The sequence below is a fragment of the Galdieria sulphuraria genome (assembly GCF_000341285.1).
Source record: "Galdieria sulphuraria unplaced genomic scaffold scaf_18, whole genome shotgun sequence".
Lineage (NCBI taxonomy): Eukaryota > Rhodophyta > Bangiophyceae > Galdieriales > Galdieriaceae > Galdieria > Galdieria sulphuraria.
The window spans coordinates 166,491-182,500 of NW_005178457.1; the positions used below are offsets into that span (position 1 = coordinate 166,491).

At 36.4% G+C, this 16,010-nt stretch overlaps 6 protein-coding genes and 2 non-coding genes across 8 annotated transcripts in view, besides 1 other annotated feature; 3 read left to right on the forward strand and 5 right to left on the reverse strand.

Moving 5' to 3' along the window:
- Nucleotides 1–6: 6 nt before the first annotated feature.
- Nucleotides 7–790, reverse strand: Gasu_25600 (small chloroplast protein). The gene is made up of 4 exons (XM_005706650.1): nt 659–790; nt 495–602; nt 373–443; nt 7–318 (listed from the first exon to the last, which is right to left on the reverse strand). The coding sequence occupies exons 1-4, from the start codon at nt 743–745 to the stop codon at nt 195–197; spliced, it is 390 nt and encodes a 129-aa protein (XP_005706707.1). The 5' UTR covers nt 746–790; the 3' UTR covers nt 7–194.
- On the reverse strand, nt 651–2,430 carry Gasu_25610 (lysophospholipase). The gene is made up of 2 exons (XM_005706651.1): nt 1,216–2,430; nt 651–1,163 (listed from the first exon to the last, which is right to left on the reverse strand). Exons 1-2 carry the CDS (start codon nt 2,397–2,399, stop codon nt 824–826), a joined length of 1,524 nt encoding a protein of 507 aa, XP_005706708.1. The 5' UTR covers nt 2,400–2,430; the 3' UTR covers nt 651–823.
- On the reverse strand, nt 2,376–4,160 carry Gasu_25620 (uncharacterized protein). Its single transcript, XM_005706652.1, has 8 exons — nt 3,937–4,160; nt 3,785–3,889; nt 3,570–3,737; nt 3,274–3,505; nt 3,037–3,226; nt 2,761–2,986; nt 2,620–2,705; nt 2,376–2,561 (listed from the first exon to the last, which is right to left on the reverse strand). Exons 1-8 carry the CDS (start codon nt 4,063–4,065, stop codon nt 2,423–2,425), a joined length of 1,275 nt encoding a protein of 424 aa, XP_005706709.1. The 5' UTR covers nt 4,066–4,160; the 3' UTR covers nt 2,376–2,422.
- A 1,510-nt stretch (nt 4,161–5,670) lies between these two features.
- On the forward strand, nt 5,671–6,601 carry Gasu_25630 (zinc finger (C2H2 type) family protein). The gene has a single exon (XM_005706653.1). It carries the CDS (start codon nt 5,721–5,723, stop codon nt 6,072–6,074), a length of 354 nt encoding a protein of 117 aa, XP_005706710.1. The 5' UTR covers nt 5,671–5,720; the 3' UTR covers nt 6,075–6,601.
- A 634-nt stretch (nt 6,602–7,235) lies between these two features.
- Gasu_25640 (archaeal ATPase) lies at nt 7,236–9,940 on the reverse strand. The gene is made up of 2 exons (XM_005706654.1): nt 9,124–9,940; nt 7,236–9,055 (listed from the first exon to the last, which is right to left on the reverse strand). The coding sequence occupies exons 1-2, from the start codon at nt 9,780–9,782 to the stop codon at nt 7,396–7,398; spliced, it is 2,319 nt and encodes a 772-aa protein (XP_005706711.1). The 5' UTR covers nt 9,783–9,940; the 3' UTR covers nt 7,236–7,395.
- A 195-nt stretch (nt 9,941–10,135) lies between these two features.
- Nucleotides 10,136–10,610, reverse strand: Gasu_25650 (uncharacterized protein). The gene has a single exon (XM_005706655.1). It carries the CDS (start codon nt 10,583–10,585, stop codon nt 10,277–10,279), a length of 309 nt encoding a protein of 102 aa, XP_005706712.1. The 5' UTR covers nt 10,586–10,610; the 3' UTR covers nt 10,136–10,276.
- Nucleotides 10,611–13,682: 3,072 nt separating this feature from the next.
- Gasu_nc0024 lies at nt 13,683–15,508 on the forward strand. The gene has a single exon (XR_009833488.1). It is a non-coding gene; the product is annotated as an 18S ribosomal RNA (ribosomal RNA).
- Nucleotides 14,964–15,260: a sequence feature (Protein overlapping with rRNA (Gasu_25660, EME30193.1) was converted to a misc_feature.).
- A 479-nt stretch (nt 15,509–15,987) lies between the features above and the next one.
- Nucleotides 15,988–16,010, forward strand: part of Gasu_nc0025 — a 4,064-nt gene continuing 4,041 nt past the window's right edge. Inside the window, exon 1 of the ribosomal RNA XR_009833489.1 lies at nt 15,988–16,010. This exon is cut by the window's right edge and continues 4,041 nt beyond it. This is a non-coding gene — a ribosomal RNA (28S ribosomal RNA).

The window sequence follows — 16,010 nt, forward strand, 5'->3', positions numbered from 1 at the left end:
CGACCTTACGAAATGAAATCCTTTAATATTGTTGTCTTCCATTTGTATAAAGACGATCATTTCAGCAAACTACACAAACGATAAAAGTTCCCTTTATTTATTTTCCCTCATAAAAACCCTATAGCACTGAACACAAAAGTCCACTTCTATAAGAACGACAAAAGAGTCGTATAAAGTTCCACGTCAATATCTCCTCAATTGTCATATACTCTGCACTCTTCTGCTTCTGGGGACTCATCACAAAACGTTTCCAAAGGGTCCGTCTTCTGCCTCACTCTCTGGTGAGAAGCTTCTGCGTCCAACTCTTCTACCGCATCCCTAACCACAGCAAGTAGTTTGTAAGAACCGAATATATTCGTTTATCGCTCTTACCAGGCAGCCGCTGCTTCTTTAGAGTCTCTTCCAAATTTTTTCGTGGCTTCTTCCGCTTTCTTAATGCTTTCCTATACCTCGTTACTCCACTCCTAGCGACAAAAAACAAGTTCAAAACCTACTTGTATCTGCTGCTTCCAACCATCAGAAGAGTCTGAGCTGGACATCGTCAACAGGTCTACCCTTTGAATGGGCTGTTGACAAAAACGTGATTGACGAGGTTTCCACTCCTACAGTTTATATGGTTACTAAAAGTTCAAAGGACTATTCTATGCTTTATCATTACCCTATGCTTTACTGTATTGGAACAAAAACTTATGTCTCGTTTGCATCGGGTAACTCTTATTGGGAAAGTTTGTACAAAACCCAACATAACTATAAAAATCACAATAGTATTTTCCCCTCACAAATAAGAAATTGAAAAGGCTTCTCTTTGCTGCTTATTCATTCATTAATGACTCTGTCGATCTAACCAACTTAACATATCATCCAAAAACTGTCGACGAACTGGAAGTGTTTCATGTGACAAATAATGCCGCGCCTTTTCATAAACAAAAACTTGTATTTGCCTACCACTTTCAATCAGAGATAAGTTTGAAGGTGACGAAAGAATGTCATCTCCTCCATGAAAGAATCCAAAAGAAATATTTGGACACAAACGACACAACATTCCCTTCTTCAACAGTTTCTCTAGTTGATGACTAAGTTCCCACAATGTTAATACATGTTGAAAAGCGATATCGCGTAGCCTAAACAAATCTCCTCTTAAAGCATCAATGACACGTAAATCTCTACACAGGTCTTATTTAGTATTTCTTAAAAAATAATACTAGTGCAATCTACCTGGATAATAATGAAAGATCAAGAGGCACCAAACCCCACTGAGTGGGATCCACTCGCATCTTGTATACTGTACTTGGTAATATTTGACCAAGTAACCACAAAAACTTTTGAAATAACAAAACATTTTCAAATATTTTCTGCTTTCTGGAAAGTTGTTTCCATATTCTACTGGCAGATTCATTATTATTATATCTACTGGGGATCTGTCTAAACATAACCCCACATGCAATAACGCCTTTCACCTGCCAAGGTAGTTTGTTGTGTTGTGAGTATCTTATCACATAATCTAAAACAATAGATGCACCAAAACCTTCTCCATATAAAAACAATGAATTGACTTTCCTTTCCGGAGTTTCAAACTTTCCCAGGACATGTAAAATCACTTCATGAAGATCACTGGACCATGTTTCACAACCAGAAAGATATTGCAGATTCGACTCTTCTATTTCATTTTCTGTAGAACGTCCGTGACCGCGCAAATCAAAAGTTACCAAGTCATAGCCAGAATTGACAAGAGTTGGAATCAGTCTCAAACAAGCAAAGGAACCATAAGAAATCACATCATGAACAACCAAAACCAGCTTTGTATTGTTCTCAAGCGATTTCCACCGTTGTAGGAACAAACGACTTGAATCCTTCATTGAAAGATATTCATAGGAATATAGAAGAGGTGAACGGATGGCTTCCATAGAAGGACTTGACAAGAGTGGAGCCTTTCGACAATTCGAGGGTGAAAGATCCAGTGAAGGACGCTTATATGCAACAAATATAGTTCGAAATGGCAAAAGAATCGCACCTGACAGAGTAGTATTGGGAGGGCTTCTACTAGTTTCTCGTTGTAGGCAACTCTTGACACACTCTTCGGAATCCCCTTCCGAGTCAAAACAGCAAAAAGCAAAACTGTCCTGTGTATCTAACATAAAACCTTCAAAGCAACTATTTTCCTTTCGAATCATATACCCATACTGAGCTACTTGTTCTAAAGCTTGTGTATTTGGGTCCTCCATAGTCATGGTATCTATTACACCATAATCTCTTCGTTCTTCTTCCTCAGTCAACTTTTCACTCAAAAGATTGCATGTTTCAACTCTTTTCAAATACAATTTCTTTGGCATACATTCTTGAAGATCCTTCCCTTTGGTAAAGTACGACAAGTGTGCCAAACAGCCAAACGTGGTAAGCATTGAAATTCACATCCATTTCTCGTCTAATCCTTGGCTTCCATTTCCTTTGGACCACTCAATTGTGTGGCTGTCGAAGGATGGCTGCCTAGAGTTTCCACATATATCATTTTGTCGTTTTGAATTATAGAATCCTCATTTAGTACCGAAACTGGTTTTCCACAACTATATATTTACATATATCTATTAATATGAAAAGTCATAGCATATGCTTAAAACTTACCTATCTACTAAAACCTCACAAAGTCTTATAAGCCATTGCAGCTCTTCTTTAGTTGGCCTATCTAGAACAGTCTCTCCATTGTCGATCTTGAGAAAATAATCACCCATAAACAAGGAAGAAATAAAATACTATAAAGCATACCATGACAAATGCTACAGGAAAATTATCTTCATTTGGATAGAGTGGACAGCAATACTGGGATTGTAAGTCCAAGTCATCAAAAGGTACCGCTGTTTCAGCACAATAAATTAAAGTCATTTCTTTTCTTTTCAAATATGGCCTCACAATATCATTTTCACGCTCTCTCATTGTGCTACTTTGACATTCTTGTTTATGCACAGGCCAATCGTTCTTTTGACACTTTTCACTGATATATTCCTTAGATAACATTGCAAACCAAATCATGCAGTCACTTACTTGCAATAATGAGCAATTTTACATTGTGAACATCGATAGGTATACAATAATTGTTGTGCTCCACAAAATGTACAAAAGACCTCGGAAGACGAGGAAGATAACCAATTCATACCCATGGCCTGACAATACTTTTTCCGAAAATGACTCAACGAGCTGCTAACTGCAATACCAAAAACATTTTCACTGCTTCCTATGCACATCCATTATCTCATTCAAACTAAAGCCAAGCCAAGTTACCTAGTATGACAACAAAACGAAAGCGATCAAGAAGTCTAATACCATAAACTTGACTTTCTGAAAACTCATACCAAGGACCTTTCTGTCTCAACTGAAATGCTACTGTAAAGAATGACTGGACCAAAGACAAGTCAACTCCTTGCTTGGATAACAATCCAGGTCTTTCACTTGCATTAGTTCTAGTCGCGAGTTCTCTCTTGATCAGAGACTCTGAAACTGCTTTCACTAGATTCTACAGCACAAAGATAGAAGTAGTAGTGGTCCATTGGAAACTTTGCAACTTTATCTGAACTAACCTCCAATCCTTCAGCAGGCTGCAACACTTGCGTTCGAATACCATAGCTAAACAGCTCGTTGGCAAGCTGTGTTTCCAACTCTTGATCGGTAAAACTAATAGTTCCAGGTCTATGAGCTTCTTCTCCATTTGGTGGTTGGAGCAAGATGCGACACAGAAAATCCAAGACCTTTCTTCGTTAAGACCTTGGCACGACTTTGAAAAATTCCTACTTACCTGCTTCCCACTTGGCTTCTCATTTGGAGTTTTACACAACTCGTAGCCTATTACTTGGCCACTTGGATATAGACATACTGCAAAATGGTAATATGGTCTTATGGCCTGCAACAGTTGAAGCTCAAACAACTGAGCGCTTTAGCAAAGCGTACCTTGTGTTGTTCAGTTTGAACCCATACACGAAGTCGTCTTGAGACATATTGTATCACTTCAGAATCTTTCTTTTGCAACTTTCGCAAAGCTGTAACAGTGTCTTTATCAGTTATTATTCTTTCCATCATCAACAAAACAATTCAACAAGGACACACAATGAACCTACATATAAAAATACAAATGCTCATTGGATTGAAAATGAAAATGTTTAAAGTTGGAAACAAAAAGTTTTGTAAAAGAAAAAGTATCGCCCCTTTTACAAGTTTCTAATTATGCTTTTCATGAATAAACTATACCTCCTGGTTTCAATAATGTCTCGACTTACTTGCAGGTTGATATAGACATGGGATTTTCTTGATTAGTAGAATAATTGCTATAGCCCCTTTCTATTGACCATACAATTTCCTGATGTTTGAAGAATGTAAACTTTTCATTATATTCTATTTTAGAAAGCTTCGAAATTAGAGAAATTGTCGACTCGCTCCATTCCTTTCCATCTTCCACTTTTTTGAACAACTTGTTTGATATGACGACTCTAAAACGAATGAATAAAATTGACAAAACTTTGATAATCTGTTTTATAACATGCTCTGTTGGCATTGAAAATATGGAGTTGGAATAAATTTGATTCTGCTTTTGGAAAGAACAGTGAAATCAGTTTCATGTGGTTGAGCTGAAATCTCTGGCAATGTTGATTTGAAGATATCAAGCATCACTTCGTGAGAAAACTTGGTATAAACTTGAAGAAAATTTATATTCACTTGTCAACTCCCTAAATTGCAGTAAATTGGATGCTTGTTAAAAAGAAAAATAGCTTTTTCATAACATAAGAAAAGGATCGGGAATGATTTGAGATAGGATCATCTATCAGACAAATTTATTACAAGTGTAGCACGAAACTGTTTTAGAGTGAAATGTTATTGCAACCAAACTTCATGGTTCCATATTTGTAAAGGAGGAATCGATGAATTTTTATAAGTACCTTTGCAACAAAGCAGAAAATACCTTGTGTAACTTTCTATTTTCGAGAACAAGACGGAGTGTTGAATAGATCACAAACTATGTTTGTTACAAACAGTAACATTCTCCTTTGTGGAATACCATTTAAAATAATTCTTCTGATATCCTCAAGTAAAGTCAACAAAGCGATGTTCTTTTTTTTAAAACTATTGTGCAATCTTCAAGTTTGAAGCATAAAATGGCTTGTTCTAATGGACTTTCTTGACCATAATGAGTAAGAATAAACTGTGACCTATATTATCAAAAAATTTCATGTTCGCTCTTCCTATCAATACTTCAAAAGTGGTTTGCTCTTAAGAAGTTTATTTCATTGCACCTTTTGGAGTCGTCATTCAAAACAACGGAAAAATATAACATATTATAGAGACCATCACATTTGGTATTCTGAAAAGCCAACCTTGTTCTCTTTATGAATAGCCAACTTGCCACAATGTTAGCTGTTTTACTAAACTCATTGCCTCTTTCTTCAACTGTTGACTCATTTCAAAATTCAGAAAACAATTGAAAGCGATGGATACAAATGGACTTTGATTCTTCAACTCAGTGCCAACTGGTTTGAGAAATGTGCCTTGTTTCTCTGCAAAAGTCACAAGGGTGCCTTTATACAAAGCTCCTAGGAAGACTCGGCACTTTATAAAATAGCCAGATAATCCAAAGAGAGATAAAAGTTGATAAAAAATTTTCAATCTTAGATGCAAGAAAACACAAGGCAAGGACAGTAATTTGTTGTAATTGATTTTTCTTAGCGATTCTATCTATTTTTATGGGCAGAATAGCCAAACGTAAAGGCAACTTCAAACAAAATAGGAGAAAGATATTCTTACAAAGACACGTTGATCAAATTAAGGAAGAAATAGAAAGGAAAGGGGTTTTTCAAGCAATAACGGAACATACAGCTGTTGATCTGGAGCTCCCAGGCCTGGGTCAGTATTATTGTTTGCCTTGCGACCGTTACTTTGTGTCCAATGACGCTTTAAACAGTCACTATAAAACGAAAGCCCATAAGAGACGTTTAAAGGACCTACAGGAGACTCCATATTCACTTCGAGAAGCAGAGGCTGCTGGTGGTTTATCGGCTCCAGATAACGGAAGACCTCTAAGAACCAACCACGTTTGATTCTCTTGAAAGAAGCCTGAAAAAATGAACTTTATCAAAATTTTTCTCAAGGACGCTTTTCATACAGAGGTTTAACAGTTTTGTTATAAAACACTCTTCATAGCTGTGTAGGTAGTTTTGTCAACTTGTTTCTTTTGGCGATCTCCTATCAACTTGAAAGGATTCTGTAAAATATTTTACACTTTCTAGCCAAGTTTAAAACATTTCCTTTGGCCATAAAAAATATCTATTTAGTATTTTTAACGAACACTTATCCGATGACAGAAAGTGCTCAACGCAGAATACTCTAAAAATGAACCAAGTCAATCGACTCATTGTCTTTGTCCTCTTATAAACTCAAATGATATCTACATATTCCTTTATCGTCACTAACGTGTTCGTTGCTAAATAAAGATCTTTACTTTTGCTGTGTAAACAAGAGTTCCTCGTCAAGAGAGCGTGATGAAATGAGGTTTCCTGTACAGAAATAAAGTTGAATGAGAACCAATTCTTTGAAGAACAAAGTAAGTAAACATTAATTTTGCCGCAAGCATCTCATACGATCTACCACTTCATGCTTCCTTGGGTTGTTTTTCGTCTTCATATGTAACTGGAAATGATTGAAGTGCTTTGAAATGCTCTTTGTGATATGCAAGCAGCAAACTAGTGGACTAACGTTCCAGAAACTGGTAGCATAAAGAGACTAAAACTCTCTGTATCTGCCTGTGTGACTATGTTTGTTTGTGGAGCCTGAATGTATTCAACTGCACCAAAGATCGATTATCTTCTTACACTAGCAAACAAATAAGAAGATAAGAACAAAATTATCACTGAACATGCGGCATTTAAAAATAAATGGTGAAAAAAGTGGAAGCTTATTTAAAGAGATTGTTAGTATCTATCTTTGAAGATGCATTGAAGTGCAATTATACAATGTTGTCTTGCTTCCTTAGAGTATTTGTAAGATATCTCTCAAGTTTCTAACCTCATCATGACATTTCAGCAGAATAAAAGCAATATATTTGCTAATTCACAATAGTAGCAGCTCAACATTTCCAACATGGATACTCCTTTTTCACTCAAAAACCAAAGCTAAACGTCTTCACTGTGGGTAATGTTTCTATAAGTTTCTATTTTCTATAGGAATCATTGGTGTGTTGGTGACAGCTCATGGAGTGGTAATGTTATTCACTTCCCAAGTCACATATTACTAATTTATTCATACGATAAAATAATCAATAAAAGCTACTTTGCTAAGAACTCTCGTATTCCTAACACAATTCGCAATCTTTGTGAAGGACTATCGATACCACAATCGAAAAGAAAATCTGCCGTAACGCCATCAAAATCTCTTACTCCTATGAAGGACAAGTTGGGCAAACAATAAAGCAACATCCTCTTCAGAAAAACCACAACGTTCTCTTAGGAAAGTATTCCAATCCAATGATGAAGACAAAGAACTGAATGCTGCAACCCTTTGTTCGCCTCGTGTATCTCCTTCTTCCACTTGCATAGCACTTAAAAAACCTTCCATTTGCATCCTATTCTCCTTGCTTGTTCTCCATCTTATATTTCGAGCCACTCTAACAGTAACATTTGATTGCTCAGCTTCCAAAGATGAAACATATTCATTAGACATCGACTCAAAGATAGTTTTACACCATACTGAAAAGTTTTTAGAAAACTCTCCTCGGTTTGCTTCCCCAATTTTCCTCAAAATTCCGACATTATCTCTTCCCAAAAATCGTTCAAGGTTCCTTTGGGAAACAATTACCAATTGCAGACATGATCGACTACTGTCATTCAAAGTTGACCTCGAAGAATGTTCAGTAACAAAACAACTTGCATCTTCAACAATATTATCTTCTTCAACAGAGAAAAATACAGATCGATCATAGCTAGTACAAACTACCACCACAAACTGAAAACAAAGTTGAACAGATGAAAGAGATTCGTCATTCAAAACGGAAACAACTCCCTGAAAAAATTGTTCGGCTTCCTCCTCAATATTTATTTTCGAAAATTCAGTTTTGTGATAAAATTTGAATGAAAATCCAACAACATAACGTGTTTGTCCATTATGGAAAACAACATATGCATCAGGACCACTAGAATTGCCATCTTTCGGAACAAAAATACCACAATGTTGTAAATATTTTCCATAATAGTCAGAAAATGAACCAGAGACATCTCTCAAGATGGGTATATCATAACATATTGTTGATTCCATAGAATAAGAAACATTGTCCTGTTCAATAAAAGAACCCTGGAAAATTCCTGGAATAGCAGAATGTACAATAGGCGAGGAACTAGAATGAAGAAAAGTTAATAAGCGAAAACGAAAAATCTTCATAAATACAAATTCAAAGAAGACTCCCTTTGCTGTTGAAGTGTCGGAAATATAACTAAACGGAGATAAAGGAAAGAGTTCAGTAGCCTCACGGAAAAAGTTATAGTTGCTATGAGCTCTCAATATAAATTCACAACAACCAATCTTGAACTCGGTCCCCATATCAATCCCGTCAGTTCCACAACTTTCAGAATAAAACCCAAAAGTTGCAACCAAGTCCATCAAATAAGTTTTCGTTCCACATATAGTAACCACAAAGTTAATTGGAAAAACCGTTCCGAGCTGATAATTCAAAAGGACAAATTGATATCGAAGAAGGGTTGCGGAATCTAGTATCTCCGGAATAATAAAGGTTCCCGACTCATTTAGTATATCTTCAAAGACACCATCTAATAAAAGTTCCATATTGTCATCGTTGATAGAAGGTTGAGATAAGTTTGCAACTTTCTCTACTAGGGCCAGTAAAGTATTCCTTACAATCAACGGAATACCCCCTGTCTTCTTCTTCAACAATTCTACGAATCGATATCGTAAATCATCAGAGGGCAATAAACAGTCCTTCAAGGACTTTCCATGATAAGTTACCAGCTCAAGATATTCGTTAATATCATGGAGGTTAAAGGGATTCAACCGCAACATACGGAGACTCACTCTACTGGAGCGAGCATCAGACAAGCGGGCGAAGATTTCAGCGGTTCGACCTGCCAAATAGACAGTTACCTTCCCTGTAATAAAAAACTACGTAAAATACGGAAGAAATTCCGGAAAGAAACATATTTTGGGTCAGACTCGACAAAATTTTTCTCGCCGAGTTCACTATAGTATGCGGTGAGGTCACTCAGGTGGCTAAGTTCGTCTATCATCAAAAATATATATTGTTTCTGAAAATGTTCGAGAAGATACTGGACAAATAAAAAAACACTTGGTTGCTTCATCGCTGCGTCCGTGAATTCTACAATTTCTCGGGCACTCATACCGTTACACTGGGCTGTAGCCATAGCCATGTTATACACCAAAGCCTCTAGAAACCTTGGAAAAGGAGCACGAGAAAAGCTCTCTTCTAATTGAAAGCAAACTGACAAAGTGTTTTCCGCAAAGTGTTTCCAAGAAAAAATCTTCAAATCAACTTTTCCCGAAGAGCTCTTGTTGAAAACCTCCGTCTTCGTCTGCTCTTCTTCTTCTTCGGCGAATTTTTTTAAAAACTCTAAAAAATTTTCACCAAGAAAACTCTTCCCAGCTCCAAAGACATGAGGAGAAAAGCAAGCTGCAGGACGTAGAATACCTAATTGTCCCCCAGCTGAAGAAAACTGGTGGAAATAAGTTCGAAGAATAGAATAAACATCTTCTTTTCTATCTATCAACGGTTCACTCAAACTCATTTTACAAGCCACCGCCAATCCGAAAACAATTCACAACTAATGATTAAATCAATGACCGAGAAACTTTCAAAGGAACTAAGCGTTGGTTAAAGTATTTGTACCGCAAAGGTTGCTTGGTTTTTCAAATATTATTGATCTCTTACAATTTGGACGATTCAATAGACTACAATCCATGTACAAGGAACTAGAAAGAATATCAAAAAAGTCGTTGGCAAAAGTTTCATAGAGGTACAAAAACGACTCGAAAGTTATAAGCAAACAACCTATCTAGTCCAATTCCACCTCATCCTGAGAGCAAACGCAATTATAGTGAACTTGATACTATTGTTTCTTTTACAAGATGATGAACTTGAGCAAAAACGGCAGCAGCTTGATCTATTGAAGAAGAGTGTTTTGATACACAATGACACTTTGAAATGATCAATACAAGCAAAGAAATTTTATAGCAGACAAAAGGTTGTACTCGAAATATTAATAGAACAGAAAAAAAGGATTCACAAGTCATTGATCAACTCGCGAGTTTGTAGTACCACATTATCCACATACACTAGTAGTAGTTTAGACAATTCTAAAAACAGGCCTGGATATAAAGCCGTGAACAAGAAAAGCATATCTACAAAACTGCGACCACAAAAAACCACGAGGAAAGATGATCTTGCTATTTCCTTTGAACAACGTTTTCTTCTATTGAGAAAGACCAGTTGAGTTTTGTCTGTGAATTGTTCGACTTTGACTTGAGAATCTTTCCAGTCTGTTTGAAAACCCTTGTCTAATATCAAGTCAGTGTTTCTAATCACTCTCATTGACTCAACAGACGTATGTATTGTCTCCTAGAAACTTGAAAACCTCTCCAACTTGTGAGTTTTGTTCCACAAACTTGAAGAAAAGAGTGGATTCTGTTACCCTTTGAAGGATTTTCAACGCAATGGCTAACAGGAAGAATTGTAAAAAGAATCTAGAACGTAGAAACTGCACAACTATTGGTTCCAAGCCTTGACTTGTTGGGTAGTTGACTGCAAAATACTTGAATTGTATTTTCTAGTGTTGGCAATTTCATCTTGTCTGAAATTGTCATATTCCTTTCCTAGAGCGATAAAGAAAGTCAAGATACATAGAACTGCCACATATGTAAAGTAGGGAATAAAAAGTTTTAAAGTGTCAAACAGACACAACTAGCAAGTTGACAAGCAGAAAATCCAATGCTATAATTAATAGTCAAAACACACAAGACATTTTCTCTGAATGGTGGGATGTCATTTATAGTCTATCTATATGAACTTTTTTTTTATATGGGAAAACATTTCTCATATTGTAGTTTAACATTACAAATGTCATTCAAATACTGATGGCATTCCTTTTTGATTGTGTTGCTAAAAGAAAAAACCTGAAAGTGACTAAGAAAGCTTTTTGGACGAGTTGTTTCAGTTGTTGTCCAGTCTGTAACAGAGTCTTGGTTTTTGTGACACAAGTACCAGACTTTTATTTAAGTGGTTGAAAGTGACACCATCTAAAAGGGAGAAACTTTCCATCTTGTACCAAAGTTTAAGCACTTGGAGATCAAAGTGAAAAAGAAAACCGCTCTTCCAATTCTACCTTTTATTGCAAAAGCAATACGATCTTTCAAGTTTGCTCTTTCAACTATTTTTGTAAAAAGACTTGAGAATTTTTATAACAAGTTGGTTTGATTGATTGGTTACTCGCAGTAGTTGGAATTCCGATGGGAAGTGTAACAAGACAATTCTCACGTTCTGTGTATACCTATCTATCCTGGTCATAACTAGGAAAGAAATGGGAACGCTTTTTGTGGAAACACGATGAATTTCTAAAGAGACAAAGATGTATCCACACGAAGTATTCTATTCCACGAACCAAGTTGATATGTCTTTATAGAGTTGTTTGTACATGGTGAGGTAACTAGTTGAGTATTCTTTTTACTCGAAAGAAATAAAAGGGTGTAACTACTTTTGTATAGTCAACTGCAAACTGTTCTTAACGATAATTCTGTCAATTTCAAACTTGAGACTATATTTTGGAAAACGCTCAATCATTACAAATAATACCCAACTATGATTGCTGCTTCCAACTCACTAGAGTCTTTCTTTTCTGGAGTTGTTTCAAAATAAAGTAGTGTATGCTTACACAGCGACTCTTTATTTTCCCATACAACTTGAGAAAGTTTGATGGTTGTAACTTTTTCAGCAACGTACAAAAGCAACCATGTTGGGACCAAGGTTCAAAGAATAATCATCCAATCATTTGAAATGTTGAGGACACCATGTAGAGTTTGAAATTTTTGTTGTACTTTTGTGTCAAAGGACAAGTTATTCAAGTAGCAACTCAACTTTTAGGTTACATTTTTTGGGGGTTTTTTGTTCTATTTTTTCACAAATAGTCTTGCCTTGTCAAGTAGAAGAGAGAGAGGAGGGGTGTGAGGGTTTATCCTCTTTTTTTTATTGTATAGAGGTATGAACTCTTCTACTTTATTGTGTGTGTGTGTATACAATAGGGAGCATTGCAAATGTTCTCTCCTTTTGAAACTTGACCTTTGAAGGAGAGTTTCAACCTCACTATAAAAGTTTGAAGAGTTTTGACCTTTTGAGTTGTTTTTATTGAGTGTATCCCCTCACACAAGAGTGACAATTAGGAAGATGGGTTTATTTTCTAGACAATCGTATATCTATATATATATATATATATATATATTTGTAGTGGAAAACAAGAGAGAGATGGTTTTTTTTGAGAGGGGCTTAAAAGCTAGGTTTTTATTGTTAGTATAATAAAAAAAGAGTGTTGGTTTGTTTTCCTTTTGTTGAGTTTCAAACTGTTTTGTTGCCACGTGTCATCATTTGATTCATCTCAAAAGCCCGCGCAACGAACCGTCACTTTTGGCTTTTCAAATAGCATTTTTTTCCAGAAAAACGAAGCCAGACAGACAAGAAGAAAACCACTTTTACTAGTGTTCAAAGACGAGTAAAGTGGAGTGATATGCAAAAGTTGAATGGCTGCATGTATGGATGAAGATGATGATTGAATTTGGGAGTGGGGGAATCCCTGAATGGGGGTAATCCCCTTCCAAAGATACATGATCAGTAATCCATCTTTGCCATTGATTTCAAAACTGAGTAATCAGAATGGTTTCAAAAAGAGAAAGAAAGAAGAAGGATGTTGAAGATGTGCTTGGGCGTACTACATAGATGGTATGTATTTGCGTATCTTTATGTCTCTCTCTTTCTTTGTCTCTTTTGGAACTTTTCCTGTATACTGCATGTTGTAATGTACAGAGTACAATTAGGAGTTGATGTATTAAACTACCGATGATTTGGTAATGTTATTTTGATTCAAAAGTATGAATATAGTTTCCATCTTGATGAGTTAGAGATTATTTGGCTTGAATTTTCATTCGCCGCTCATCTTTATAGAATGGACTATATGTTTTTTGTCTTTTTGAAGGAAACCTCTGCTACTCTATTTTCCTTTATGTATTGTCATGATTACATTTTTGTGTGAATCACAGTACTAAATGTAAAATAATAGTAGTATTCAGAAGAGATGTATTTTCTTCCAACAAGACAAAGGAATGAAACAAAGGATGGTTTTTTCAATGATGAATGTTATAAACGGATCCCATCTGTTGTGTTTTGGGATTTCATTGAGACATTTATTATTCGAAAGAAAAAAAGTAAAATTTCCATCTTTTCCAGTTTAGGAAAAGAGGAAGAGGAAGAAAAAAGGTGAAAATTCCACAAAAATTGTGTACGACACAAAGACACAATTTTTTGACACATAGGACGTACATTTTATGAGTGTATATTCATGCTGTCTCTATTGTGCTGTTTTTGTGTGTATATCAACAATTTTGTGGACATTTTCACTCTTTTCTTTGTCTTGTATATACATGATACCCCGTTGATCCTGCGGGTCGCGTATGCTTGTCTCAAGGATTAAGCCATGCAAATGCCAGTATAAGCCACATGGATGGCGAGACTGTGAATGGCTCATTAAAACAGTTATAATCTACACAATGTTAATATGTTATATGGATAACCCTAGTAATGCTAGAGCTAATACATGCCCTATTTCCATTTTTGGAAATTGCACTTATTAGTGATCCTACTTTACACTTTTCCTGTCACAGGGTTTAGTGTTGAATGTTGAATCATGATAATTTTGTGGATTGATAGTATTTGTACTATTGACGCATTGTTTGAATATCTGCCCTATCAACTTTTGACGGTAGGATTGAGGCCTACCGTGGTGTTGACGGGTAACGGGGAATTAGGGTTCGATTCCGGAGAGGGAGCCTGAGAGATGGCTACCACATCCAAGGATGGCAGCAGGCGCGCAAATTACCCAATCCTGACACAGGGAGGTAGCGACAAGAAATACTGATAGATAACACTAAGTGTTATTTTATTGGCATGACGTTTATGTAAACGAGTAACGAAGTAACGATTGGAGGGCAAGTCTGGTGCCAGCAGCCGCGGTAATTCCAGCTCCAATAGCGTACACGAACGTTGTTGCAGTTAAAACGCCCGTAGTCTGAACTGTGAGATGTTTTTCATTTTACTCTTTTTTTTGAAAGAGTACGAATGGACGACACTCATTTTGAAATGAATGTTTGGATTGATCTTGATTGATTGATTTTTGACATTGATTTTGATTTACTGTGAAAAAATTAGAGTGTTTCAAGCGCTTCTTGTGAAAGTATAGCTTAGCATGGTATAATAGTATTAATATATTGATAAGACTTTAGTAGGAAGTTTTATTGATTGAAAATGCATCAATAGGGGTAGTTGGGGCCATTTGTATTCCCTAGTCAGAGGTGAAATTCTTGGATTTTTGGAAGACGAACAGTTGCGAAAGCGTTTGGCAAGGATATTCCCATTGATCAAGGACGAAAGTTAGGGGATCGAAGACGATTAGATACCGTCGTAGTCTTAACCATAAACGTTGCCATCTTAAAGATGGTGTATTGACAAGTCAATCGTACATCCTTTTTATTCGGGAAACCAAAGAATTTGGGTTCTGGGGGGAGTATGGTCGCAAGTCTGAAACTTAAAGGAATTGACGGAAGGGCACCACCAGGAGTGGAGCCTGCGGCTTAATTTGACTCAACACGGGGCAACTTACCAGGTCCGGACATGATCATGATTGACAGATTGATAGCTCTTTCTTGATTTTATGGGTGGTGGTGCATGGCCGTTCTTAGTTGGTGGAGTGATTTGTCTGGTTAATTCCGTTAACGAACGAGACCTTTTCCTGCTAACTAGTTATATTGTATGTGAAGATATACGATATATACTTCTTAGAGGTACTATTCGTTTTTCACGGATGGAAGTTTTAGGCAATAACAGGTCTGTGATGCCCTTTGATGTCCTGGGCTGCACGCGGGCTACACTGATGCGATCAAATAGTTGTAAGAGACCATTTCTGAGAAGAGTATGGCAAACTCTGAAATTGCATCGTGCTTGGGATTGAATACTGTAACTGTATTTATGAACGAGGAATTCCTTGTAAACGCGAGTCATCAACTTGCGTTGAATACGTCCCTGCCCTTTGTACACACCGCCCGTCGCTCCTACCGATTGAACGATCCGGTGAAGCGTACGGCTTGTTTTATTTTTTGAATTGAAAGGATAAGATGAAAAGTACGTTGAACCTTATTGTTTAGAGGAAGGAGAAGTCGTAACAAGGTTTCCGTAGGTGAACCTGCGGAAGGATCATTCACAGTTGGAAGGTATATGGATAGGTTGATATGAGAGAGGTATATAATGGATGGAGAAAGGGAAGAGTGAGGAAAGTATGCGAGTATTTTCTAAACTTTCTTTATCCATGTATATCTATTTCTCTATCTATCTATCCATATATATATTATATACACCCTGTGCACTGCACGAAAGAAAGAAAGAAAGAGAGAAGCAAGAGAGAGAAAAAGCAGAGAAAAAGAAGAGAAACGAGGGAATAAAAAAAGAAAAAGAATGAAAGAGAAAAGAGAGAGAAAAATAACCTTTCTCTATTTCTCATTGTTTCTCATCATTTCTCATTGTTTCTCTATTTCTCTATTTTCTCTATTTTCTCTATTTCTCATTATCTTTCTCTTTTTCTCTCTTTTTATTTTCCTCTCTATTATCCATTTTCTCCCTTTTTGAGAATACGTTACCAAAAATAGAAATAATCTAAAAATAGCAACTAGAAAAAGAATAAAGCTCTCAACGGTGGATATCTCGG

What these genes read in the sequence shown, in the direction of transcription:
- Gasu_25620 (XM_005706652.1), bottom strand. Translation starts at nt 4,065, where the DNA reads ATGATGGAAAGAATAATAACTGATAAAGACACTGTTACAGCTTTGCGA. An exon ending in AGAAGCCAAGTGGGAAGCAG is followed by an intron (nt 3,738 to 3,784) that starts GTAAGTAGGAAT and finishes TAACGAAGAAAG; the next exon opens with GTCTTGGATTTTCTGTGTCG. An exon ending in TGTGAGGTTTTAGTAGATAG is followed by an intron (nt 2,562 to 2,619) that starts GTAAGTTTTAAG and finishes GTAAATATATAG; the next exon opens with TTGTGGAAAACCAGTTTCGG.
- Gasu_25610 (XM_005706651.1), bottom strand. Translation starts at nt 2,399, where the DNA reads ATGCTTACCACGTTTGGCTGTTTGGCACACTTGTCGTACTTTACCAAA. An exon ending in GATCTTTCATTATTATCCAG is followed by an intron (nt 1,164 to 1,215) that starts GTAGATTGCACT and finishes AGACCTGTGTAG; the next exon opens with AGATTTACGTGTCATTGATG.
- Gasu_25630 (XM_005706653.1), top strand. Translation starts at nt 5,721, where the DNA reads ATGGGCAGAATAGCCAAACGTAAAGGCAACTTCAAACAAAATAGGAGA.
- Gasu_25600 (XM_005706650.1), bottom strand. Translation starts at nt 745, where the DNA reads ATGTTGGGTTTTGTACAAACTTTCCCAATAAGAGTTACCCGATGCAAA. An exon ending in GTTGGAAGCAGCAGATACAA is followed by an intron (nt 444 to 494) that starts GTAGGTTTTGAA and finishes AACGAGGTATAG; the next exon opens with GAAAGCATTAAGAAAGCGGA. An exon ending in AAAGAAGCAGCGGCTGCCTG is followed by an intron (nt 319 to 372) that starts GTAAGAGCGATA and finishes TGCTGTGGTTAG; the next exon opens with GGATGCGGTAGAAGAGTTGG.
- Gasu_25650 (XM_005706655.1), bottom strand. Translation starts at nt 10,585, where the DNA reads ATGAGAGTGATTAGAAACACTGACTTGATATTAGACAAGGGTTTTCAA.
- Gasu_25640 (XM_005706654.1), bottom strand. Translation starts at nt 9,782, where the DNA reads ATGAGTTTGAGTGAACCGTTGATAGATAGAAAAGAAGATGTTTATTCT. An exon ending in AGTTTTTTATTACAGGGAAG is followed by an intron (nt 9,056 to 9,123) that starts GTAACTGTCTAT and finishes TCGCTCCAGTAG; the next exon opens with AGTGAGTCTCCGTATGTTGC.